This window comes from Syzygium oleosum, unplaced genomic scaffold (genome assembly GCF_021117445.2).
Source record: "Syzygium oleosum isolate NSW1041296 unplaced genomic scaffold, Sole_v2.1 Sole_v2.10, whole genome shotgun sequence".
Taxonomy (NCBI): Eukaryota; Viridiplantae; Streptophyta; class Magnoliopsida; order Myrtales; family Myrtaceae; genus Syzygium; species Syzygium oleosum.
This window is the reverse complement of record NW_026607494.1, coordinates 8,467,986-8,495,842: the sequence shown is the minus strand read 5'-3', so window position 1 is coordinate 8,495,842 and position 27,857 is coordinate 8,467,986. Positions and strand designations below refer to the sequence as shown.

Genomic DNA, 27,857 nt, shown 5'->3' with positions numbered 1-27,857 from the left:
ATGCCCTTTTAGTTATTTACGAAATGCCCATGGCACGCGTAGCGTGCATGGATCTAGTCTTGAATGATAACAGGATCAACAAATAAACAAGGTTAGCCCTGCCTACTGGGCCGGCCCAATTTGTACTCATTATCGCTCGCCCGGCATAAGAAGGGTTTGCATTCTACCTGAAACCTTGAGATTCGTCGCCGCCACAGCTAGCGTTGATCGCCCAGCTTTGCTTTTTCCTGGCTTTCTTATCCTGAAGAGTTCCCTTTTGCCTACCGCGACTTGTGTGAGCGAAGCCATGAGAACTGTTGATCGCAGAGGCAGAACCGGCGGTTCAGACCCGCGAAAGAGCAAAGAGGATGAGGAGGTCGACAGGATCAGCGATTTGCCCGACTCGCTCCTCCTCCATATACTCTCTTTCCTGCCCTTCAGATGCGCTGTCCGCGCATCCTTGATGCTTCGGCCGTTCCGCGGCCTTTGGAGATCTCTGAGCATGCTGTCCTTCGAGGAGTGTGATTTCCATGCTTGTCGCGGCCGTTCTGGAGCCGGTGGCGGTGAGTTCTTGAATTTCGTCAACCATGCGTTGGCTCTACACGAGAGCCCCGAAATCCATACGTTCCGTATCGAGTTGGACTTTCATGCGAGTGGCTCTACTAACCCTGAATTTGACGGTCGTGGAGTAATGTCAAATAGATTGGATGAGTGGATATTCTTCACGCTGAAGAAAAAGGTGAAGGTCTTGGATGTTGCCCTAGATGGGTGTGGTAGGCTGTTGAGAGCATTACCAGCTCTTCACTATAGAGTGCCGAGTGCTGTTCTTGGTTCTAGTAGCCTGGTAAACCTTACATTGAAGGTTTGTAATATCGAATCTCTAGGACAGATTCATTTGAAATCGCTTCAAAAGTTGTCGATGTTTGATGTTAATTTAAGCGAAGAGGTGATACAAAATCTGGTTTCGGGAAGCCCGTCATTGAAGAAGGTGTCCCTCTCGCACTGCCATGGCCTGCAAGTTCTGAAGTTTGATAGGCACCCGTCACTTGAAGAATTGAATGTTTGTCTTTGTGTTGACCTTGAAAAAGTTGATCTTGCTAGTTCGGGCATCAAAATATTGTCTGTCTATATCGTTTATCCCTTGAGTAAGATAATCTGTCCGAATGTCATGACACTTGAACTGGATGGATCCATAAATGAAGTAAATTTGGATTGGGGATCTTCCCTTAATGATGTGGCCCTCTATTTCTATCACTTTGGAGGATTCTTTGAGGAACACGAGGAGGTCAAAACGCTTGTAGAAAAGTTTTGTAACATTGCATATGTTACTCTCGGCAATTGGATTATACTGGTAGGTTTCCTTCTATTTAAATTGGAGTATTCTGGTAGGTTTCTAGAATTTCTTGATGTGAGAACTGGCAGTAGTGGCTGGAGAAACTAACCAATCTTGCATTATATGCTAATCTTCAAAACACAAATGGAAACTATTTATTTTAGATGAGGCTGTCTTTTTTTGTTTCTGTCTTATACATTGTCATTTAGTTGGTTTCATCCAACTTCTGCAGCTAAATGTTTCTTGCATAAGGGATGATTATGCCATTCGATATGAATGGATCTCTGCTGTCCATATTTGTGCTTTCTGGTCCAAATTCATTATTTAGATTTTTTATTTGTCCTGAGGTTAATTCAGCATAAGATATCCATCCCAAATTAAATGGTCCAAGTCTTAATATCTGTTTTTGAACATTTGAGAAACAGAACGATCATCAGTTTTCTGTGGTCTTTTAGAGTCTTTACTCAGTGTCATGCTTGATGGAGAGCCTAGCATATTGCTGGGACTTGCTGTCAGCTAATCTTGTTGCTTTCTTTGTGTTGCTTCGTTTGTTGGCTATTTTGGGTAATTTAGCATTTTGATGTTTGTGATAATAAAAGTCTGAATTTAATCTTGCATATTTGATAAGGGAAGGTTTCGTGAGTAGTCTTTACTCAGTATAAATTAAAGATTGATTCCTTCATCCTTAAGGGTGCTTGTTTGTGTCAGTAATTCCAAAACTTAAGTAAATCACGTGGAGGTATATATCAATTAATACTTAGAAGGGCTAGTGGGTGATAACTCGAGCCTGTGTATTGTGTGGCATTCTAGTTGTTCGACTAGTATGATAGAAGTGTAGTGGAGATTGGATCCATCTAGTACTCCTTGCAGTAAACTGCAGCTTTCAAGGCGATGGGTGCCCAAATTTGGGTTAAAGCAATGATTTCATTTCATGAAGTAAAGAAGATATCCACTTTGTTTATATTTTGTATTTGATCCGACTTAATTAGTGGAGGCGCAGTAGTTGTTGTTGGTTGTTGTATATTTCTGATTTACTATGTGAACATCAAGTATTATTGGTCAGATGTTGTTCTTTTACCTTTTTTAGATTTTTGTCTGTCCTATTTTATGTTTTATAGATCTCAATTCCTCCAATGGTTCTCTGTTTTCCATCTGCAGCTCTTCAGCATATGGGAGCTAATGTATCTACCATGCCCAACTTTCAGCTGGAAGTCTGTGACAATGACACTTAATTTGGCAAAGTGGCACCTCCCTGGGATTTATTACCTACTAGAGAATTGCGACTTTCTAGAAACACTCACCATATATGTTTATCCGTCAAATGCCGAGGATATTATGGTGCCTACTTGCGATTTTTCAGAGAAACTTACCATATATGTTTATTCGTCGTGCCTGATAATTGGTGTTAGAGACATTTATTGCTTTAGCTTACAGTTTTGCGAGAATGAAACGATATTTTTCTCTAAAAGTCAAAATTATTTTTACTTTCACTGATAGAGAACAGTGGCGCCTCTTCATTACATTGAATTTATCTCTAAATTTTGTTAAGTATATTAACTTGCGATTGAACTATGGATATTGGATGTCATAAATAGTATATTTTTTTAGAAATTAAATTTATTTGATTTATCAATGCTTGAGCTTTGCTCTTTGTTTGCTATTTTGTCAGGGAGGTACGTGGAATCGAGTACGTAACTTTGATGGAAGGAGTTACTGGAATTTAGTTGAGGGCACATTTCATTGTCTTGCATACCACCTCAAGAATGTAATGGTATATGCATGTGTGACCGAACCATATGTGATCGAGCTAATCGAGTTTCTGCTTGGAAACGCACTGGTTTTGGAGAAAATGGTGATCTCTACTAAAAAGAACTTTGAACAAACTCGAAATGGGATTGGCATCGGCGTACAGAAGGACTCTCCCCCGGATATGCTTCTGGAATTTTCAAAAAAGGTCTTTAGTTTACCAAGGATATCTCCCCGTGCAGTAGTACACATGGCAGTATGTTGATATGGTTTTTTCAAACATGGAAGCACTAATTTATTTCATTTCTACAGTTTCTATTATACTAACAAGTCATGTCTCTATCCTCAGTTAACATTTTCTCTCTTTTGGTCTTAAATTGATGGATTCAATAGTTTATCAATTGGAAAACATGTTTGTGGAACCTGTTATCATTTTGGTCGGTTTTTTCTCTAAGCCACTATTGCTTTCATTGTAAATTTTTCGAAGTTTGAAGTAGATGATGCATTAAACATTGCTAGAACAGAAGAAAGCTATGTAATAGTCTGTATTGATAGCGGTAATGACACTCCAGCAATACGTCATCCATACGCAAAAGCAAAATATGCAAATTTGGTTTTGGAAGTACGGCCTAGACTTTAATAGAGGAAGTTTTGTGGATATGCAATTTGGTTCCCAACTTGGAAATGGAATGAAAGGAAGGGAGGGTAAGAAAAGTCCAGCAAATTTCTTGTCACTTTAGCTAGACATGTATGATGTTACCATCAAACCATTGTCGTCAATTTTGGCTACTCAGAATGATCAAATTCAATTTGATACTGGAAATCAACTATAAATTAAACTGAACATATCTTGTGGCAAGTATATTTTAATGATCTTGATTTGATTTCGTAAAATAAACTCGAGGCATGTGATGATACAATTTCCAAATGGGGAAACTAATTGATGTTCAAGCAAAATTAGTTTGCTTGGAGATCTTTGACCTTTTCTAATCTCTGAGTAGTCTTACAAGTTAAATTATTGATGCTTCGGCCGTTTCATGGCCTCTGGATATCTCTGAGCTCTCTGTCCTCCAAGGAGTACGATTTCCATGCCTGCAATCGCGGCCGATATGGAGCTGGCGACAATGGACTTTCGAATTTCGTCGACCATGTGTTGACGCTACACGAGAGCCCCGAAGTCAATAGGTTCTGTATCGAGTTGGACTTCCCATTCGAGTGGCCTTCTAACCCTGAATTTGACGGTCGTGGAGTAATTGTCAAATAGATTGGATAAGTGGATATGCTTCGTGCTGAAGAAAAAGGTGAAGGCCCTCGATGTTGCCCTAATTGGGTGTGGTAGGCCGTCGGACTTCATCCTCTAGACCTGTGTCCATAGCATCCATAATTTATATGGGAAGTTCCTTTAATGAATGTTTTGCTAGTCAATAGTGTCGATGATAAGCTGTCGTCCTCGATGGTGTATGTCAATGAGTCTATCCATGCTAGACAATAGACATGAGTTTTTGTTTTGTTGGTCGAAAATAGATATGAGTTAGAGTTACCTATGAAGGGAATACCATGTTTATTTGTACAGGCGGACAAGGTGAACCAAAAATCTTAAATACACTTGCAGTTGAGGAAAAATCACTCTATGTGGTCGCTACTTAGAAAAATTATCCAAAAAATTCTAAATTTATTGCATTCTTACTAATTTAGTTTTACATTTTGTCAATTAAGTCCATCCTATCAATTTTGGCTGAAATTCATTTACGTGGACGCCGACGGTCTTATGTTACACAACCAGCACTGATATGCATAATTTTTAATAATATTTTAATTTTTTTGAATTTTTTTTTCTCTTTTTTTTTTCCTGTTTACCTTGTTGACTCTTGTTTTTTTTTCTTAGTAGTAGCCAGCCAGGTTGACGAGCCCTCGCTGACCACAAGCGAGGGTCGCCAGCCGCAGGTGAAGTCGCTTTCACCTGTGGCCGCTATGACCTCGCCTAGACTTGGGTGAGGCTAGGCAAGGGTCGCGCGACTCTCACCTATGGCTGGCGACCTTTTGTCGGCCATTGGTTAAAAAAGAAAAAAGGTAAAAAGGAAAACAGAAAAAAACAGAAAAAGAAAAGAAAAAATTAATAAGAAATTCCAAAAACATATTAAAATATTATTGAAAATTGTCCAGGTCGGTGCCAGCTCTATCACATAGGACGGCTAGCGTCTATTTAAACATTTTCTGAGGTAAATTGACCGAATAAACTCAATTAGCAAAATGTGAAAATTTTAATGACTTAATTGGCAAGATTAAAAAGTTTAGAATTGAATTGGCAAAAATACAATAGGTTTATGACTTTTTACAGATAAAAAAAAAATGAGCACATACCAAAAATCTTCATCTATTGCTATGGCGGTGCGCACCTAGGTTTGACATCTCTAACACTATTGTCGTTCGGAGAAACAATGTCAAATGAGAATAGATTTGACACTTGTGAGAGCAAAACCGTCATGAAACTCCTTCGATCTGCTTCAAAACTGGATTTGTATACCAACGAAACCCGAGAGAAGCAAAAACTTGAAATCGTACAAACAAAAATCCACAAATCTAGATCTAGACTAGATCAGAAGAGAAAAGGTCCACAAAACGGAAGAAAAACAAGAAAAAGATAATAGAAAACCAAATCAGCCAAAGAAAAGAGAAAAAGGAAGAGGAGGTAGAGAGAGATCTGGCTCAAACCCTCCCCTCCATGGAGGTTGAAGAAGAAGGCCATGTGAAAATTAGAAAGATCTAGCTCAAACTCTTTTTGCGTAACATAATTACCTAGAAAAGGGTGAGCATGTCTTATTCTGATAGGAGAGAAACATCTTTTCTCAAAACCTGTTCAACATGCTTCCAAAGTGTCGCACAAGATGGGAGAGGCCGCCACTCCATCCGATCCAATTTTCTTGTATTTCCCTTCTTATGAATTTCGCCATATAAATAAGATATGTATGGGTGTGCATGTGCATTTCGCGATAAATAATTTTCAATCAAGCTCTACATCTTTGTCTTTTCTTTTCCCTTTCTTTCAAGTGAGTCCCCTTTTTGATGAATTGATATCTATAGAAGATTGATCACGACGAACTAGGGAAATTAGCTGAAATGGGGAAAAGTGCTGAATAAGTCCTAAACCTTTTGGGGTGGTGCCAATTTGTCCTAAACCTATTTTTGGTGTCAATTGAGTCCTAAGCCTTTTGATATAATGTCAATTCAGTCCTTTTGGACGGATTTTGCTGACGTGGATATCGGTCGGCCGGCGACTAGTCACCGGCGTTGATGTGGACAAAATTTAATAATATTTTAATATTTTTTTGAATTATTTAGAATTTTTTTTCTTCTCCCGCCATGGCGAGGCTCGCCTTCGCCGTCGCCGGTGAGGACGAGCCTCGCGCTAGGCGGGCGAGGGTCGACCTCGCTAGATTCGGCGAGTTTGGGCCTCGCCCAGCCGCTGGGGAGGCTCGCCCGACCCTCGCGACCTTTGGCGAGGGCCGGGCGAGCCTTGCCGGCGACTGGGTGAGGCCCGACCTCGCCGGATCTAGCGAGGTCAACCCTCGCTCGGCCATGGCGAGGGCTGGGCGAGCCTCGCCATGGCAAGGTGAGGTTGGACCTCACCAGATCCGGCAAGGTCGGGCCTCGCCTAGCCGCTGGCGAGGTCCAACCTCGCCGGATCTGGCAAGGTCGACCCTCGCCCGGCCATGGCGAGGCTCGCCAGCCTAGCGCGAGGCTCGCCCTCGTTGACGACGTCGAAGGCGAGCCTCGCCCAGCCATGGCAAGGCTCGCCTTCTCCGTCGCCGTCGCCGGCGAGGGCGAGCCTCGCTAGTGGCCGGCAAGGCTCGCCCGAGGCCAGCGAGGTCGACGTCGCCGGCCTCTGGCCTTCGGCCGGTCGCCGCTCCGGCGACCGGCTGAAGGAAGAGGGAGAAGAAAAAAAATTCAAAAAAATATTAAAATTTTATTAAATTTTATTCACATCAGTGCCGGTGACCGGTCGCCAGCCGGCCGACATCCACGTTAGCAAAATCAGGCCAAAAGGACTGAATTGGCACTATATCAAAAGGTTTAGAACTCAATTGGCACCAAAAATAGGTTTAGGACTAAATTGGCACCACCCCAAAAGGTTTAGAACTTATTCAGCACTTTTCCCAGCTGAAATGAAAGGCACTTCGGCACGAAAAATAAAGGTTGACACTCAAAATTTCTAATGAAAATGTTTTGGAGCTCTCCAAAAACCCGATTAGTAATGGCAATTTTCCACTTCGGTACGCTTCACAGGCATAACCTTCCTGAGATTGACCTTAGAAAAAAAAATTATTCCAATGAATATGTTCATCGCCGATCGTGTTCATTCTAAATTGTCAGGAGTCACAATCATAAACATTGACCACATAAAAAGGAGAATGTGTGTACAGTGCAGCTTACAAAAATATATAGCAATATGCATAATCGGGATTAAGTATATATTATAGATGCCTACATGCATATAGGCATGTATACTGTTAGGGAAGAGAGAGAAAGGGAGAGACATAGAGGTCTATAGCAGACAAACTTGCCGTTGCCACCATATTAGCTTAAGCATGTTGTTTATTATTCTAGGTAGATTTTGACAAGATTCATGAAATTATTTAATACGGTTTTATTTAGACCGCGAGGCTTTAGTGGTTTTTTTGACTCCGACGCATACTTAGAAAATGTTAACCGATTGCTTTCCATGCCATGCTATGTGACGTGTGTACCTGATTTTGATGAAAGCCCAAATAACAAGCAAAGACCCTTGCTTTCACACATCTTGAAAAGTAAATTTCACTTGACGGATTTACTTTTATCTCAGGTAATCATCATCTCGTTACTATCTAGCAATTCAAGAAGTTAGGGTTTTATGTTCATGTCAAGTGAAAACCACCTTGCGAGAGCCGGAAAGTTTGCAAAAAAGGTGAAGGAATAATCAGTGAAGACTGTTATAAACAAATCTGCCTAATATGATATAAATGGCGGTGAAGTTTCGCATGCTCAAACTCGAAAGACAGTTTTCTGATATGTAACTTCTACGCAAGTTTGTCTTTGGTTTTTTTTTTTTTTTTTGGTCGAAAGTTCGTCTTTGCTTGTTGGCTAAATATGTGTAACAGCTGAGTGATACGACACAAAACGAAATTAGGTCGGTGGCGGTGTGGATGTGGCATTTACCAACACGCAATCCTTGGAAACCTACAAGCATCGCTGAGCAAGTCCTTGCATGGAGAAAGTAAAAGATTTTGAAGGACGGGATACGTGACGAGGATTTCCCATTGGCAATTTTGTCTTCTAGCAACTAGAACGCAAAATCTCTTTTATTAGTTTGGCAACAACTGTTTGCATCTCTCTTGAGCACGATGTCATGCATGCCCTGGACTTTCGGCAATGCATATTTGCTTAGATAGACCGAACTCTCTCACTCTTCTACCGAGTGAGTTTTCTAGGTCTTTTTTTTTACTTGACCAATAGACTATTCAATTAGGGACGATGGTGGTTTGTTCTTACGTGCCTCTCTATCTCTTTTGTTTTGACGAAATCGCACAAAATGTGACCAACAACACTCTATTTTCAATCCTAAGCAAGAGAATCAATCACTATTATCAGTTTCTAAACACTTCAAAATTATTTCCAAGGGACGGCTTGATCCGCTCACGTAATTACGCGCAAAATCAGCGACCCAATCCCCTCTATCATTTCTAAATGAGCCCTCCAAATTCTAGATATGTGCAGATTGCCATCCGCTACACGTTCCACAATGATCTCTTTTTTTTTTTTTGGGTCGAAGTTCCACGATGAACATGAACCGGTTGGATTTTGGGTTATTCCAAATCACTGTTGCTCCAAGCTTTGATGAGAGACGATCGACAACATTTGTATGAGCATTAGCATAAGGATGAAAAAAAAACAAACTTGTTGCGCTTATAGCACGAGCCTCAAAATGTCCATTGGAAAAACAGTTTTCCACGGAATATTTGGGTTGGCATATCGTTTTCACTCACGCGAAAGCATGAACAAAGGAAACGACTCGAGTAACAAATGAATGGTGTAAATAAAACCCGCCCATAGCCGATTTACGCAGTTTACCAGTGTGCCTACTCCATGAGGAGGGGTCGATGAGATGGTTCGACTATAATTTGCAAAGATGAGATTGCAATCGCTCAATCACGCGCACTTAAAGTGTTTACCCATGCATGATTAAACCTGACCCACAAGAATTAAACTCAAAAAAGGGATTTTATTATGCCCCCAACTCTTTTAGATGATGGATGATGTTGAAATGCGATAGAAATTAGGCTAAACAGAAGAATCGAAACGATAACGAGGAACAAACTGTTCTCTCAATCGATTAACAATCGATAAGTTTTCAAAACATCCAAAAACTACTGCCTATCAAAACCCTAAAAACGAGTTTATAAAGGGTGTTAACCTTAATGACAAAAAAACGCAAAAAATACAAAAATACCCTCAATTCGAAAATTACTAAAATAATTAAAAAAAACCATCTAAACGACCCCGAATCGCGAAAATCCATCGCTAGTCGTAGCTTAAAGCTACGAGTATTGATCAACACGCCGTTTCGCTTTAGCCGACCATATTTGAGCTTAATCCGACATCGTTGACTTCAAGCCCGCCGGTTCGTCCAGTCACATAATGGGTCCGTCGGTCTTCTAGGTGCATCATCCTCCCCTGCTAGAGAAAGATTCGTCCTCGAATCTGCTTCATCTTAATTGTCGTCAATTTCTTCAGGGTCTTCTTCCTCTTCAGTGTAGTAAGGTGACAAATCTGCTACATTAAAAGTTCCAGAAACATTGTGCTCACCCGGCAACCCAGGTGGCAACTCTTCCGGTACGACATCAACAAACTCCTCAAGTAAGGGCAGAGCTTGGATAGGAATTTCGGGACTGTCAGAATTTCGCTCCATCACCACAATGGCAAAAAGCCCAGGCGCATTCACTGCCTCTTCTAGAAATTCTGACCTGGACAGTAGATTATTCTTCACTTCTTTTCTCAAATCTGAAGGACCTAGGGTAATGGTTCGGCCATCCTTTTTGAAGGTATAGGTATTTTTGAAACCATCATGTTGTGTCTTTCTGTCAAGCTGCCACGGCCTCTCCAATAAAATATGGCAAGCATCCATTGGGACTACATCACACCACACCTCATCGATGTAATTTTTTCCAATCGAAAATTGCACAAGACACCTTTTGCTCACCTTCACCTCGTTCCCTTTTCTAAGCCACGACAGCTTGTATGGTTGAGGATGATTTTCTTATTTTAACCCCAACTTTTCCACCATAGTCGTGGACACCACATTCTCGCAACTCCCACCATCTATTATCACGCTACATACTTTTCCTCTACTAGTGCACTTAGTATGAAAAATATTATGTCTAAGCCACGATTCATCATCCGCTACAGCAACATTTAATATTCTTCTAACGACTAGGGACTCACCAGAATCAGCATAGATAATCTCTTCCTGTTCCGCATCCGCATCCTCTTCTTCGCCTTCAGATTCATCATAAACTGGGCATTCATAAAAAATTGGATTATCAACAAGCGTCACAATCTGTCGATTCGGACAATCAGCAGCAAAATGCCCGAATCCCTGACACTTGAAACACCGCTTGGCTGCAGTTCCCTGCTAGTTCCAGCACTATTCTGCCCCTCGTTGGATGCAGGTTTAGAACTCACATCCTTAACTATGACCGGTGTCGAATTTACTGCAGATGTTCCCGCTTTTCCTTGGGATTCTTTATCTGACCACTTGGAACTGCTGCCTGACCACTTAGAATTACCGCTCTTTCTTTTAAACTGGTCCTCCACCTTTAGGGCTAATCTGCACATATCCTCATATGTCCCATACTGCTGTAATTGGACAACATGAGAGATCTCATATCGCAACTCTGCCAGATATCGTGCAATCGTCTGCTCGTCTTCCTCCGCCACATCACAACGCATCCGCAAGCTATCAAATTCTCCTGTAAATTCCTCAACTGTTTTATCACTTTCCTTGACGTTATTATACTCGATAAACGCCTCTTGCCTATAATGGGTAGGCAAAAAAATTTTCTACAATAACTTTTTCATCTTCTCCCAGCGATCCACCTTTGGCTTCCCCTCTCTAGCGCGTTGCTTTTTCACGTGTTCCCACCAGATCGAAGTATGTTTTCGAAGCCTAATAGCCACTAACTTCACTTTTTGCCCCTCAGTTAGGTCTTTAAGATCAAAAATCCGTTTTAGCGTATGCAACCAATCAATAAACTCATCAGGATGAGCCTTACCATTAAACTCCGGAATCTCGATCTTCATCCCGAAAATTTGCGAAGAGCGCTGATTTCCAGGTTGTACTCCTCGATTCCGCCCCTGGTTCAGAACCCCGAAAGGGTTTACGTCCTCCTCTTCATCATCCGATGGATCCTCAGATTTTGCTTCTTCTTCGGATTGAACGCCCAACCTCGCCTCCGCAAGTTGTCGCTCCAAATCTTGGATTCGTCTTCTCTTTTCTTCAATTTCTACGTCTCGCAGATCTCTTAGTCGCGGTTGGTCATCTGCTTCAGGAACACCTCCACGCCCCTGGCCACTACGAGCCCACCGTCCACGACCGCGATTCTGTTCAGCCATTGATTCAAGCAACCTGTGCTCTAATACCAATTGATGCCGAAACGCGATAGAAATTAGGCTAAACAGAAGAATCGAAAAGATAACGTGAAACAAACTGTTCTCTCAATCGATTAACAATCGATAAGTTTTCAAAACATCCAAAAACTACTGCCTCTCAAAACCCTAAAAACGAGTTTATAAAGGGTGTTAACCCTAATGACAAAAAAACGCAAAAAATACAAAAATACCCTCAATTCGAAAATTACTAAAATAATTAAAAAAAAACTATCTAAACGACCCCGAATCGCGAAAATCCATCGTTAGTCATAGCCAAAAGTTACGAGTATTGATGAGCACGCCGTTTCGCTTTAGTCGACCAAATTTGAGCTCAATCCGACATCGTTGACTTCAAGCTCGTCGGTTCGTCCAGTCGCATAACCGGTCCGCCGGTCTCCTAGGTGCATCAATGGATCTCAATGCTCTTTGTATCTCTCGCGAGTTTCACATTTGTTAAGCTCATTCACTATGCACTGTCATGCCCCGAACCCCCATCGAGCTCGCGACATCCCACTCTGGTCGAATAGTTGCGACGTCCCAGGAACGTCGCCAACCCAACCTAAACATCAGAAGCACATGCGGAAGCGAATATATAAAACCCCTGACTATAAAGACGACGATGGGGTAGCTCAACCAGACAGTCAAATAACAACAATATTCATTTATACATTATGCCAAAGCATTATACATACAAACATCATATTATACACGAGCTTAACAACCAAGCATTCACAACCACCGACATAACAAAATATCAGATGGTTTGGTTAACTTAACTTCACTATAGATCGACCTAACCAACAAAAGGTAATTGGTCAGACTTATTGTATGCAATCCCTAAAAAACCCTAGGGGAAGCCTACCAGTCGCCCTCTTTCACTCTGCTTCGGCGTCTTCTGGCTCGGGCCCCCAGAAGATTACTTGGACCACGACACGGGGAAATCGCCTGCAACTCCACTGGGCTCCATAGGCGACTCCTCAAAACTCCAAAAAGAGGAGGCGGGCCTCCTGGGTTTAAGGCTGGGGGTCTGAAAATGGTGGTTATATAACTGTGAGACGAATCTCAATAAGTGTACAACCCCAAACCCCACATAGGCTCTCACGTACCGCCAGACGAAACACGCATAATACACAGCAATCAACCATACTAACAAACACATATGATCCTACCTGGGATCCATCATGCACGTTCCTGCACATTAGATAACAACACCGCCAACATACCACAGTAATACATCACAGTCGCGCGCGTGCCTCGATTATAAGGCAAAACCCACTTGGGCACGTCCCATACCATGCCTAGCAGTTTTTACCCCATAGTCGAGTACCACAATATCCGATACCAACCACACTCGCACACGAACTCATGCCATGCACCAATGCTCACACGTCAAACTAATTCCAGCTCATTCTGAACTTTCCAACACTACCGCGCCCGCGTAAAACGCATCAGGCCAACGGTCTTCTGACCTCGTCAGGCATCGTCACCCCGTCCGGCCGGGCATCGTCACCTCGTCAGGGACGGCATCGTCCCGCGTAAACGAACATGCCTCAGGACGGAATCCTACACTCAAATTTCCTTCTACCGCGCCCGCGTAAAACGCATCAGGCCAACGGTCTTCTGACCTCGTCAGGCATCGTCACCCCGTCGGGCCGGGCATCGTCACCTCGTCAGGGACGGCATCGTCCCGCGTAAATGAACACGCCTCAGGACGGACTCACCCCGCGTAAACGAACACGCCTCAGGGTATCACTTTTCCAACCAATCCTACATTCTCGTACCTTCGTTCCACACATTCCACACGTACCACACGGCCACACATACACACAGCCATACACAATCCCACGCCACACATGCCTTACGCCAACACACATTACCATCACACAATCACGTCACACGGCCACACATGCTTGGCACGCGGTCACACACAATTTCTCGCTCATAAAAATAAACATCCATAGAATCGGGGTAAATCTGGGCAGTTTACACAGTGATCGAAATCCCATCAAAATAAATAGTAAACGAACTCCAAAAATTCTAAAATTTGGATATATCATAAAAAACATCTTGATCAACATTTCTTATGAAAAACAGGAAATCCGGTTCAATCTTCAACCATGCCTTTTTGTCCCTCGAAATCAGACCAAAATCAGTTCTCTCTAATAGACAATTTTGCCCTCAAAATGCTTTTATTTCAACACCCAAATCACCTTGAAAAGCTTTGCAATTTTTATATGTCATAGAAAAGAGAGTCGCCAACAAATTTTGTGAAGGAATTTTATTGAAAATAAATCTGAAAAATTTTATAAAAATTCGGCAAGACACGAAGGTTGGGATGAACAGTATTCCGGGCAGTTTCAAGACGGTCTGAAAATGGGTTTTCGTACGACCCAAATGGCCTCCAAAAATTCCAAATTTAAAAATATGTTATACGTCAAGATGTTGGGAGCAACTTTCATGAAGAAAAATTCCTCAAATTCGGCCCCCAAAATTCTCCACAAAATGGTAAACCGGACGGGTACAGTAGTCACGAATCCGAGAATCACACCAAACCTCACGGATTCAAACCGTAATCGTTCCATATCATCATGGCCCTATCGGAACCTCCCAAACCTCGCATTTTCCATCGATAAATCAGTCCACAACCACCAAATACTCAGCCCTCATCACAGTCCCAAAACAGCCACTAAGTTCACCTAAATCGAGTCCTAAACGTGTTTAACAATACCCGAGGTCCTAGGTAACGTTTGGGAAAGTCACTTACTTTGAAAAGGCGGACAAACGGGCTAGACAAGGGGCTGGAATGACCGGACCAGCGGCGGTGGCGGCGGCGAACGGCGGTGCTCCTCCGGCGGCGATGATCACGGCAAGGAAACGAGAGAGAGAGAGAGAGAGAGAGAGAGAGAGAGAGAGAGAGAGAGAGAGAGAGAGAGAGAGAGAGAGAGAGAGAATTTTTGGGGAGAGAGAGGGAGAAGAATGGAGAAGTGGCAGTGGGAAATGGGGGGGTGAATGAATGAGAGAAAAACAAATATATTAATGGGTCAAAGAGATTTGATCAACATTTCAAAATTCCCAAAATGCCCTTGATCACTTGGCCCACATTAATCTCTATTCAATAATTGAGGGGCGCTTTGGTCATTTCTAGGGCTGAATTATTGGGCTGAAACAACCTTAATTTAATTCCCCTAATTATCCAAAAATTCGGACCCCAAAATAGCCTAGGGGCAAAATAGTCATTTTTCCGGTCCCAATCCGAAATCCATTTTTTTGCAGAAATGGGTGGCCCCAGGGTTGGCCAAGCCAAAAACGTCATCGGCCGCTCAAAATTGTCACTTTCAAAATTCTCAATTCCCGGGCCCTGATAACTCTATAAAAATAGAGTTATTTTATCTACTCTAGGCAATAAATAATGCAATATTTGTTAGAATATATTTGGATTTCCTTTTATTTACTTAATTTTTTCTTGTTTATGCAGAATATTGAGATATGGAGAAAATAAGGAAAATATGGCAAAAAGAAGGAAAGGAATATGCAACCCAGAGAAAAGTTAGAAGGTGGATATCACATTGGGAATTCTGTGATTTATTCCCTAATTTTATACGAAAAAGAAGCAATTGCCTTGTGAGAGGAGTCTTGGATGTTATCATATAAATATGATAACTTGGGGGAACATGGAGTTTTTTTTAGATCGTTTTTGTTTTCAGTGTTCTGAGAGTTTTTCAAGTATTTTGAAGAGAAGACAAAAGTGGTGACAGAATTCTTGTTCTTTGATTCAAGATGTTTGGTTTAATTTCTATTGTCGTTTCTTCTTCTATTATGTTCTAATTTTCTTTGTTAGAGCTACGATGTAGCCTAACCATGATGATATGAATTTCATGCTTTTTATGCTTTGCAAGTAATTTCATTCATGTGAGTTATATATTATTGTGCTTAATGCGTTTAGGTGATTGGCCACCACTTGAATGATCCGATGTGCATGTTTGAGACTGAGAAGTAATAATATGCAATTGCTCCTTATAATATATAACCATCATTAAATGTGGATAGAAATATACCATGTTATTTGTGTAGCTTTCGGTGATAAGGTGGTCCAAAAGATTCATTGTAAACCGGGAATATTCACAGATTTTAATGCGCTTATGTTTATTTAAATTCACATAGAAATATAGTGAATTGATAAATTGAGTAGGTTTGCTATACCTAGAGATAGGATAGTAAATAGACTCGGAAATTCCCCTATCACATGTTTGATATTGTTCTTGTATGCATAATGATCCGAAATTCATATCTAGCGGTTATGGTGAAATCGGATGCTCTAACATATTTTACCTGATTGATTATCTGTCTTTAGTTTAAAAAATTTCGTTTTTAAAAATTGTCAATTTTTATTTGTTCTCAATTATATTTTGATCAGTTAGATAAATTTTAGAATTAGTCCATTTTTAATATTTAATTGGTTTATTATCATCAATCTCTGTGGGACGATGCTCTTCTCATCATTATATTACTTGTTCAACACGTTCGTTGACACGTGCAGAATTTTACGAACAAGTTTTTGGCGCCGTTGCCGGGGATTGATTTGATAATTATCAATTAATATTAATACCGAGCAATTCTTGGTTTAGTCTAACATTATTTTTTTATTTTTTTATTTTAATTTTATTAGTTTGATTTTACAGAAAAAAAAAAAGAAGAAAGAGGAATTCGACTCTGTACAAGAATTGGGTGGAATATTGCATGACTCGAAGCCAACAGGGAGAACTTGATAAGTTTGATCCTGAAATTGAGCGCACTTTTCTAAGGCGACGACGAGAGCAAAACAACAACACCATGGCTGAAAACCAACAGGGAGAAGAAAATCCAAGGAGGACTTTGAAGGATTATGCTGCACCTACGGTCCAAGGATCAACATCAAGCATTAGGAGGCCAACCATACAAGCTAACAATTTCGAAATTAAGCCTTCCCTAATTCGGATGCTTCAAAACGCAGTCAATTCGGTGGATTGCCGAATGATGATCCTAATATCCATTTAGATGCTTTTCTTGAAATTTGTGACACTATAAAATATAATGGCGTTACTGATGATGCCATTAGATTGAGATTATTCCCTTTTTCCTTGCGTGATAAAGCTAAGACGTGGTTAACTTCTCTTCCTGCAGGATCTATCACGACTTGGAATGACATGGCTCAAAAATTCCTTAGTAAGTACTTTCCTCCTGCTAAGTCTGCCAAGATGCGTAACGATATTACTTCTTTTGTACAGATGGATGGTGAATCTCTGTACGAAGCTTGGGAGAGGTTTAAAGAACTATTAAGGCGTTGTCCGCATCATGGCCTACCAGTTTGGATGCAAGTGCATACATTCTATAATGGAGTGATGCCGAATTTGAGGTCTACCATTGATGCCGCAGCTGGAGGGACGTTGAACAATAAATCGCCTGAGGAAGCCTTTGATCTTTTGGAGGAGATGGCGGCTAATAGCTACCAATGACCGATTGAGAGGCTATCTGCTAGAAAGTCGAGTGGAATTCATGAAGTCGGTGTCAATACTACCATTGCCGCAGAGTTTGCTGCTTTAAACAAAAAGATCGACTCAGTGTTGAAGATTCAAGGCCCGACTTGTGAATTTTGCAATGGAAGCCATGCTAGCACCGAATGTCAGGTAGGTAATCCGTTCACACATCCTCCTGAAAATACTAACTTTGTTGGAAATTTTAGCAGGCCTCCCCAGAACAATCCATATTCAAACACCTATAATCCTGGATGGCGAAACCACCCGAATTTCTCCTGGAGCAACCAAAATCAGCAAGGGCCGAGACCACCACCACCATCATTTAGGCCGCCTGAGGAGAAACAACACAATCACCTTGAGGAGATGGTTACTAAGCTAGCTCAAACAACTCAAGACTTCATTAAAAGTGCTGATGTGAGGTTCCAAAATCAGGAGGCATCCATTCGAAATCTGGAGAAGCAGGTTGGCCAGTTAGCTAACCATTTGTCTGAAAGACCGTATGGTACCCTTCCGAGCAACACTGAGAAGAATCCAGTTGAGAATGCAAAAGCAATCACCTTGAGGAGTGGAAAAGAAGTTAGCAGAAATTTGTCTAATGAAGCAGCAAGAAAGAAGAAAGAAATCGAACCACCCGGAGCCGACGCACCCGAAATTGAACCCTCCAAAGCTGATCCACCTCGAAGCAAGTTATTTCCGGACAATCCAAAGCCATATGTGCCGCCAGTTCCATACCCGGAAAGACTTCAGCAACACAAAATAGATAAGCAGTTCTCTAAATTCCTTGATGTTTTTAAGAAATTATACATTAATATTCCTTTTGCAGATGCCTTAGCCCAGATGCCTAGTTATGCGAAATTTTTGAAGGAAATTTTGGCAAACAAACGGAAATTGGAAGATTATGAGACTGTGAAGCTTAATGAGGAATGTTCAGCTATTTTGCAGAATAAGTTACCACCAAAGTTGAAAGATCCAGGGAGTTTTACTATTCCTTGTACTATTGGTAATTCTTATTTTGATAAGGCATTGTGTGATTTAGGTGCAAGTATTAATCTAATGCCTTATTCTGTTTTTAGGAAATTAGGTTTGGGGGAAGCAAAAGCTACCACCGTATCTCTTCAGTTAGCCGATCGATCGATCAAATACCCAAAAGGCATAGTGGAGGATGTTCTAGTTAAGGTTGACAAGTTTATTTTTCCTGCAGATTTCATTGTCTTAGAGATGGAGGAGGATTTCGAGGTCCCGATCATCCTAGGCCGACCTTTTCTAGCAACAGGGAGAGCTCTAATTGATGTGCAACAAGGAAAATTAATTCTTAGAGTTCAAGATGACCGAGTCACCTTTGATGTGTTCAAAGCCATGAAATATCCTGCTGAGCCGAATGAATGTTTGAGAGTCGATGCAGTTGATAGGCTTGTGGAATCAATTTTTAGTAAAGCCACAATTGAAGACTCGTTGGAGGCATGCTTGGTTTGGCCAAGCAAAGAAGAAGCCAAAGCTATAGAGGTCGAGCAGTACACGAAATTTTTGGAAGCAAATCCACCTCTTCCAAGATTTAGACCACCGAAATTCGAAAAATTAGGATCGAATTTGAAGAAACCGAAACCCTCTATTGAAGAACCACCAATTCTAGAACTCAAATCTTTACCATCTCATCTTAAATATGCTTTTCTTGATGGAGTGTCCTCTCTTCCAGTAATTATTTCTTCTTCTTTGACAGGTGTGATGGAGGAAAAGTTACTCCGAGTCCTGAGAGATCATAAAGGAGCAATAGGATGGACCATTGCAGATATTAAAGGAATAAGCCCCTCGATATGCATGCATAAAATATTGATGGAAGAGCAATTCAAACCGATCATCCAACCCCAAAGGAGGCTCAATCCAAAAATGCAGGAGGTGGTGAAGGCTGAGGTAATTAAGCTACTTGATGCAGGGATCATCTATCCTATCTCTGACAGTGCTTGGGTAAGTCCTGTGCAAGTTGTTCCAAAAAAAGGAGGTATGACTGTTCAACCTAACGATGATAATGAATTGATTCCTACTAGAACAGTTACTGGATGGCGTGTTTGCATGGATTATAGAAAATTGAATGATGCCACCCGTAAAGATCACTTTCCTTTGCCTTTTATTGATCAATTATTGGAGAGACTTGCAGGGCATGAGTTTTACTGCTTCTTAGATGGATATTCTGGTTATAATCAAATCCCTATTGCACCTGAGGATCAAGAAAAAACTACTTTTACTTGTCCCTATGACACTTTTGCCTATAGGAGGATGCCTTTTGGTCTTTGTAATGCGCCTGCTACTTTTCAAAGATGCATGATGGCTATTTTTTCTGACATGATGGAAAAATATATTGAGATATTTATGGATGATTTTTCTGTTTTTGGCTCATCTTTTGATTCATGCTTGAATAATTTAGCTTTGGTGTTACAAAGATGTGAGGAGACTAACCTTGTCTTGAATTGGGAGAAGTGTCACTTTATGGTGCAGGAAGGGATTGTGCTAGGCCATAAGATCTCTATAAGAGGAATTGAGGTGGACCGAGCCAAGATTGAAGTTATTTCAAAACTGCCGCCTCCTACCTCTGTAAAGCTTGTTCGAGGATTTTTGGGACATGCAGGATTTTATAGGCGTTTCATTAAAGATTTTTCTAAGATTGCTAGACCCCTTTCTAAATTGTTGGAAAAAGATTCTAAATTTGACTTCTCTGATGATTGTTTGCAGGCATTCAACACATTGAAGGAGAAGTTAATTTCGGCCCCTATCATGACTGTGCCTACTTGGGATTTGCCTTTCGAGTTGATGTGTGACGCTAGTGACTCGGCTGTTGGAGCTGTACTCGGACAAAGAAAGGATGGAATTTTTCGAACCATATACTATGCAAGCCGCACCCTGTCTGGAGCTCAATTGAATTATGCCACAACTGAAAAGGAGCTTTTGGCGGTAGTGTTTGCTTTTGATAAATTTCGCTCTTATTTGATTGGTTCCAAAGTCATTGTTTACACTGACCACTCTGCTCTTAAGTATTTGCTTGAAAAGAAAGATTCAAAACCTAGGTTGATTAGGTGGATCTTACTGCTGCAAGAGTTTGACTTGGAAATCAAAGACAAGAAAGGGAAAGAAAACTTAGTGGCCGACCATCTCTCTCGATTGCCGAATGCCCCTGTGGAAGAAAGACCAATCCTAGATGAATTTCCTGATGAGGCACTTTTCTCGGTCAAAATCGAAACCCCTTGGTATGCTGATTATGTTAATTTCTTGGTAAGTAAGGTTCTCCCTTCTGAATTGACTTATCAACAAAGGAAGAAATTCTTTTCTGATGTTAAATACTATTTTTGGGAGGATCCTTTCTTGTTTAAGGTATGTGCTGATCAAGTTATTAGGCGATGTGTTCCCAATGAAGAAATACCTAACATTCTTTTTTATTGCCATGATGGACAGGCAGGTGGTCACTTCGGTGCCTCCAAGACTGCAGCTAAGGTTTTACAATCTGGATTTTATTGGCCCACACTTTTTTAAGATGCTTACTCCTTTGTAGCTTCATGTGACCGGTGTCAGAGAACTGGAAATATTTCTAGAAAAAATGAGATGCCTTTAAACAACATTATTGTGTGTGAATTATTTGATGTTTGGGGTATTGATTTCATGGGACCCTTTACATCTTCTTATGGTAATTTATACATATTAGTGGCTGTGGAGTATGTGTCTAAGTGGGTAGAAGCTGTAGCATTGCCAAAAAATGATGCTAAGGCTGTTGTCAAATTCTTGAAGAAAAATATTTTTACGCGATTTAGCACTCCTAGGGCAATCATAAGTGATAGGGGGACACACTTTTGCAACAAACAGTTTGAAGCACTTTTGAGTAAGTATGGAGTCACACATAAGGTTGCAACCCCTTATCATCCTCAGACTAGTGGTCAAGTAAAGGTTTCAAATAGGGAAATCAAGAGAATTTTAGAAAAAACAGTGAATGCCTTTAGGAAAGATTGGTCAATGAAACTTGATGATGCACTTTGGGCCTATAGGACAGCATTCAAAACCCCAATTGGGATGTCTCCTTTTAGGCTAGTGTTTGGGAAGGCTTGTCATCTACCAGTAGAATTAGAGCACAAAGCATATTGGGCATTGAAATTTCTGAATTTTGACATGCAGTCTGCAGGTGAAAGAAGATTGTTGCAACTAAATGAATTGGAGGAATTTCGCAATGAGGCCTATGAAAATGCTAAGATGTACAAGGAGCGTACCAAAAGATGGCATGATAAACACATATTCAGAAGAGAGTTCGAAATTGGCCAAAAAGTTTTACTTTATAACTCTCGTCTTAAACTTTTTCCAGGAAAGTTATGTTCTCGATGGTCTGGTCCTTATACAGTCACACAGGTATTTCCATACGGAGCAGTTGAAGTTGCACATGACACCGAAGGCACATTTAAGGTGAACGGTCAACGTTTGAAGCCCTACTTCGAAGGTAGTTACAACAAGCAGAAGACCACTATTGAACTTCATCCTCCAGAATAACGACATCTGAGATAGTTTGGCTGAAAACTATAAAGCAAGCGCTTCTTGGGAGGCAACCCAAGCATTTTTATTATGTTTCTTCATTAATGTTTACGTTCATTTTTTTTCAAAAAAAAAAAACATGATTAATTTTTTTTTATCCAGGTTAATTTTCTTTTTTGAAGGATCACCTTTTTGGAGTTTAGTCATCAAGACCATCCATGGACACATCCGACAGCAAGGGGAGTTTTCTTGTTCCTATTTTTCTTTTGTTTCTTTTGTATTTCACATTGAGGACAATGCTTCATTCAAGTTTGGGGGGAGACAAAATTTTTGCTCAAAATTTTTTTGCTAAATCTGAATTTGTTTTTTTTTTTTTTTGCATTCCTTGTTGTGAATTTTTGCGATTCTTAGGAAAATTTAAATTTTGTTCAAACTTGCGAATGATATGTGAGTTAATTTTGATTCTGATGATGTCGATCCACTTACTGAGCACTAGAAGTCCTTAATTTTTGAGTAGTGTGTACATCTAGAGAACATTCACGTGAAGTATGTGCTTTTCTTAGATCTCACCCAAATCTTAGAATTTGTTTGATTTTCTCTTGAGGCGAAATCCTAGGCTACATCTAACTGAGAAAATGATTTAGGCAATTTTTGGATCGATTGAGCCTTTCAAGCCAATCCTGTTTATTTATCCATAGTCACCCCCGTTGAGCCTTAATTATTATCCAATCTTTTATTGGCACCCGCATTTTTTTAGCTTACCTTTTGCCAAATTATATCATTGTCCCACGCCCCATGAACATGTTAATTTTTTAGGATAAAAGTTTATTTGGGAGGAAGGGTGGAGCATGGAAATAATTTGATTGCTATGGTTGTTTGGGGTGAAAAAAAAAATTACTTTTATGGTTCCCTATCCAACTTTCAATTGAGTGAGCCTTTCGGATACTCAATGGGTTGGGAATGTTCACGTTATATTAGGAGGGACTTAGGGAGGAACTCCACCATAAAACAATGAAAAAAAAAAGAGAAAAAAAAAAAAGAGAAAGCATGATGATACGTGGTGGCAGAAAGATTATTTTGAAGATGTGAAATTGGGGATAGTGGCATATGCTCCAATTAGATCCTAGAAATCAATGTGTTCATGGGTGATTTGAGCTTAAATTTACCATTATCTCACCGTTAGCCCAGCCTTACATTACAACCTGAGGAAAGTCCTATTGATTTTTGGTTGGATGATTAGCTTACACTAGTGGAGAGAGGAATGAAAAGCAAACCTATGAGATTTGGTTATAATTATAAAGAGTTTTTGAGAGGTTGCATACCAATGTGAACTTATCTGGATTGCATATAATTCGAAAAGATAAGGACTCACACACACACATGGATCACATAGTTAGAATTGGTTTTAACTTATGAATCTATTTCAATGTTTGGATGAAATTTTTGTTTGTCTTTGAATTGTGATTTCGAGCAATTATGGAAGGAAGTCATAGAGGGGGTTGTTAGCTTAAGTATGTCTTATATCTTGCTTTTGCTCGAGGACTAGCAAAATGTTAAGTTTGGGGGTTTGATAACTCTATAAAAATAGAGTTATTTTATCTACTCTAGGCAATAAATAATGCAATATTTGTTAGAATATATTTGGATTTCCTTTTATTTACTTAATTTTTTCTTGTTTATGCAGAATATTGAGATATGGAGAAAATAAGGAAAATATGGCAAAAAGAAGGAAAGGAATATGCAACCCAGAGAAAAGTTAGAAGGTGGATATCACATTGGGAATTCTGTGATTTATTCCCTAATTTTATACGAAAAAGAAGCAATTGCCTTGTGAGAGGAGTCTTGGATGTTATCATATAAATATGATAACTTGGGGGAACATGGAGTTTTTTTTAGATCGTTTTTGTTTTCAGTGTTTTGAGAGTTTTTCAAGTATTTTGAAGAGAAGACAAAAGTGGTGACAGAATTCTTGTTCTTTGATTCAAGATGTTTGGTTTAATTTCTATTGTCGTTTCTTCTTCTATTATGTTCTAATTTTCTTTGTTAGAGCTACGATGTAGCCTAACCATGATGATATGAATTTCATGCTTTTTATGCTTTGCAAGTAATTTCATTCATGTGAGTTATATATTATTGTGCTTAATGCGTTTAGGTGATTGGCCACCACTTGAATGATCCGATGTGCATGTTTGAGACTGAGAAGTAATAATATGCAATTGCTCCTTATAATATATAACCATCATTAAATGTGGATAGAAATATACCATGTTATTTGTGTAGCTTTCGGTGATAAGGTGGTCCAAAAGATTCATTGTAAACCGGGAATATTCACAGATTTTAATGTGCTTATGTTTATTTAAATTCACATAGAAATATAGTGAATTGATAAACTGAGTAGGTTTGCTATACCTAGAGATAGGATAGTAAATAGACTCGGAAATTCCCTATCACATGTTTGATATTGTTCTTGTATGCATAATGATCCGAAATTCATATCTAGCGGTTATGGTGAAATCGGATGCTCTAACATATTTTACCTGATTGATTATCTGCCTTTAGTTTAAAAAATTTCGTTTTTAAAAATTGTCAATTTTTATTTGTTCTCAATTATATTTTGATCAGTTAGATAAATTTTAGAATTAGTCCATTTTTAATATTTAATTGGTTTATTATCATCAATCTCTGTGGGACGATACTCTTCTCATCATTATATTACTTGTTCAACACGTTCGTTGACATGTGCAGAATTTTACGAACAGGCCCGAATTCCAAGAAATGACTAGAATCGAATAATCGCGACTTTAGCTTATCTCTTGCTAACGGGTGGCTCGTTGGAATTACAAGCTCTCGACCCATGACTGACACTAAGTCAAATCACGTTTAAGCTTGCTCGAACCAAGGCGACCTCGATTGTCATGTAATTGCGAGAGTCTGTCGCTAGTTCCCTTCGGACACGATCAATTAAATAGATCGCTCTCTGTTGGCCCAAAACATTCCCTCGACAATCCTTATGGTCGAAGGCCGAACCAAGGTCGAGTTCTTTGATCGTGCGAACTCAATCCCGTAATGGCCTTACCCTTAAGGTTAGCATCCCGAGAATACGCGGTTCCGGGTGAGATCTCACTATAAGTGCCTTGGCCAAAATATTCATTTCATAAATCTCGGGAAAATGATCGAAAATTCAGAATGTTACATGCACTGGAGACGGGAGTTGTAACAGCCTGAATTTCGACGTAATTCCAGGATCAATAAAATTGATATTATTTCGCATTTCATTTTAGTAAGTCTCGCCCAGAGCTGATCACTCTCGGGATACTAACCAACAGGAAAATGGTACGTGGACCAGGGACCCGATCGTGAATTGGACACCGATCATGAGAAATGATAAGAGATTGTTTTGGGCCAACGTGGGCCGATCTTAGGAAAAAGTGATGGATGTGGTTTGGCCAAGGCCAACGTTGTGCAATCAGATCGCAGGTGATTCTGCATGACTGAGAGTACACGTGGCCAACCAGTCCTGAACTTGAATCGAACGATCGTGACCTCTGAGACTAGTGATAATTTCTCATTCTCTTAATGATCGAGACCAATGTGACTCGGATAACCCTAGCTCGATACGCATATGTTCTAAACAGTCGCCCATTAGTGAGAGACCTTGAAACTTGAAACCGAGCGAGTTTTAATCACGAAATTGGGCCCCGGATTTCGATGTCGATTTTCTAAGGGTTAAGAGACTATTTTTGGGAATCTGACGTCATATTACGCTGGCCACACATGTTTGGAGTTAGTACGTGTAAAAATTGAAATTTCGGTCTGGGGGTAAAAAAAATTACGATTTTGCCCCTATGGGCGCCGGTGTTGGATTTTGAGGCCGTTTGAGGTTATTTTTCGAGGCCGACGCCATTTTTGGGTGGCCACGCATACTAGGAGTCGTTTTGGACAAAAATTGGAATTTCGACAAAAATTGGAAAAATAATATTATTTTATTCCCGGAACTTCGCAGTCGATTTTCGAGGACTTAGAAAGTGAATTTCGCGATTCTGACGCCATATTATGTTGGCCACGCACATATGGAACACGTATGTGCGAAAATTGGAATTTCGCCCCGGGACCGGAAAATTATGATTTTGCCCCTAGTCCTATTTTTGGGTATTCCGAATTTTGGGGATTTTGGAAATTGAATTTGGGGATTAAATGTGGATAAATATCAGCCCCAAAATATTGGACAAAAACGTCCTTAGATATTTTGGTTTGGAAGAATGTGGACCAAGTGTTTTAGGGGCAAAATTGAAATTAAGAAAAAATTCGGTCAAACCTTGGACCAAATATTTAATTGTTTCTCTCCTCTCTCTCTCCTCATTCCCTCTCTTCTCACGGCACCACCCCCCCCCCCCCCCAACAGAGAACTCTCTCCCTCTCTCCCTCACCAAAAATCCTCTCATCTCTCTCTCGGCCTTGGACCGCCGACCATTGCCGGAGCAAGCCGCCACCGCCGATCGCCGCAGGCCAGCCGTTCCCCCTTGCCACTCTAGCCGAGTTAGTCTAGAGTTCGGGTAAGTCGCGATCTAATCCCTATTTAGGACGTCGGGTATTTTCGGACTCGTTCGGGTATGGTTTAGAGGATTTAGAGGGTGATTAAGGTGTCGATAATGGTTTTTGGTGGCTGATCGTGGCTGTTGATGGCTGATCGTGACTGTTAGCGGGTGTTGCGGGTTGGATTAGACGTCGGGAAATGAGTTTAGGCGGTTGGAATTCGGTAGGAATCGGTTCGGGTTTGAATCCGTGAGGCTCGGGGTGAATCGCGGATTCGCGGTTACTATACCTGCCCGGTTTGCTATTTTTGTAGAGAATTTTGGGGGCCGAATTTGAGGAAATTTTCTTCATGAAAGTTTCTCCCAACATCTTTAAGTATGACATATTTTAATTTGGGAATTTTTGGAAATCATTTGATTCCATTCGGAAGTCCATCTTTGGACCGAAATAAAACTACCCGATTTACTGTTCACCCGACCTTCGGATCTGTTCGAATTTTTATAAATTTTTCCAGGCCTATTTTCAAAATACTTCCTTCACAAAAGTTGTTGGGGACATTCGTGGCTATAACATATAAAAATTTCAAAGCTTTTCAAGGTGATTTGGGTGTTGAAATAAATGTATTTTGAGGACAAAACGGTCTGTTTGAGCGAACTGATTTTGGTCTGACTTCGAGGGACAAAAAGGCATGGTTACAGATTGAACCGGATTTCGTGTTCTTCATGAGAAATGTTGATCAAGATGTTTTTTATGACATATCCAAAATTTAGAATTTTTGGAGTTGTTTTACTATTTATTTCAAATGGATTTCTGTCACTGCACAACTGCCCAGTTTGGACCCGATTTTTACATATTCTCGGTTTTTCTCTCTCTCGAGAATTATTCAGTGTTACCGTGGCATTTTGATGGGTAGTTTGATGCTTGAATGAGCTCGTATGTGTGATTGTGTGGCTGTGAGGTGTGGTGGCATGATTGCGCATTGAGTTCGCGTGCTAAGCTTGGGTGTTTGTGTGGTGTTCGCGTGATGAGGATGGGTAATTGTGAAAAATGTGCGCGAGATGTGAATTTGTGTGTGACCGTGTGTATGTGTGGTCGTGTGGTACGTGTGGAGAGTGTGGAACGAAGGTACGGGAATGTAGGATTGATGGGAAAAGTGATACCCTGAGGCGTGTTCGTTTACGCGGGGTAAGGTCCGTCCTGAGGCGTGTTCGTTTACGCGGGACGATGCCGTCTCTGACGAGGTGACGATGCCCGGCCCGACGGGGTGACGATGCCTGACGTGGTCAGAAGACCGTTGGCCTGATGCGTTTTACGCGGGCGCGGTAGAAGAAAAGTGTGTGTAGGATTCCGTCCTGAGGCGTGTTCGTTTACGCGGGACGATGCCGTCCCTGACGAGATGACGATGCCCGGCCCGACGGGGTGTCGATGCCTGACGAGGTCAGAAGACCGTTGGCCTGATGCGTTTTACGCGGGCGCGGTAGTGGTGGAAAGAGTTGAGAACGAGCGGGATTTGGCTTGACATGTGAGGATTGTGAAAATGATGCATGGTGTGAGTTAGTGTGCGAGTGTGT

General features: G+C 40.8%; 2 protein-coding genes and 1 non-coding gene across 3 annotated transcripts; 2 read left to right on the top strand and 1 right to left on the bottom strand.

Moving 5' to 3' along the window:
- Positions 1 to 119: 119 nt before the first annotated feature.
- Positions 120 to 3,455, top strand: LOC115669114 (putative F-box/LRR-repeat protein At3g18150). Its single transcript, XM_056315086.1, has 3 exons — positions 120 to 1,330; positions 2,471 to 2,650; positions 2,982 to 3,455. Exons 1-3 carry the CDS (start codon positions 287 to 289, stop codon positions 3,321 to 3,323), a joined length of 1,566 nt encoding a protein of 521 aa, XP_056171061.1. The 5' UTR covers positions 120 to 286; the 3' UTR covers positions 3,324 to 3,455.
- On the top strand, positions 287 to 17,232 carry LOC130139173 (F-box/LRR-repeat protein At3g03360-like). The gene is made up of 4 exons (XM_056315601.1): positions 287 to 1,330; positions 2,431 to 2,523; positions 2,982 to 2,985; positions 16,901 to 17,232. The coding sequence occupies exons 1-4, from the start codon at positions 287 to 289 to the stop codon at positions 17,230 to 17,232; spliced, it is 1,473 nt and encodes a 490-aa protein (XP_056171576.1).
- On the bottom strand, positions 16,972 to 17,078 carry LOC115665141 (small nucleolar RNA R71). Its single transcript, XR_004003683.1, has one exon. It is a non-coding gene; the product is annotated as a small nucleolar RNA R71 (small nucleolar RNA).
- Positions 17,233 to 27,857: the final 10,625 nt, after the last annotated feature.

Excerpts from the sequence above, each read along its gene's own strand:
- LOC115669114 (XM_056315086.1), top strand. The coding sequence starts at position 287 with ATGAGAACTGTTGATCGCAGAGGCAGAACCGGCGGTTCAGACCCGCGA. Across the intron at positions 1,331-2,470 it reads TCGGCAATTGGATTATACTG|CTCTTCAGCATATGGGAGCT; the intron begins GTAGGTTTCCTT and ends TTCCATCTGCAG. Across the intron at positions 2,651-2,981 it reads CAAATGCCGAGGATATTATG|GGAGGTACGTGGAATCGAGT; the intron begins GTGCCTACTTGC and ends CTATTTTGTCAG.
- LOC130139173 (XM_056315601.1), top strand. The coding sequence starts at position 287 with ATGAGAACTGTTGATCGCAGAGGCAGAACCGGCGGTTCAGACCCGCGA. Across the intron at positions 1,331-2,430 it reads TCGGCAATTGGATTATACTG|ATCTCAATTCCTCCAATGGT; the intron begins GTAGGTTTCCTT and ends TATGTTTTATAG.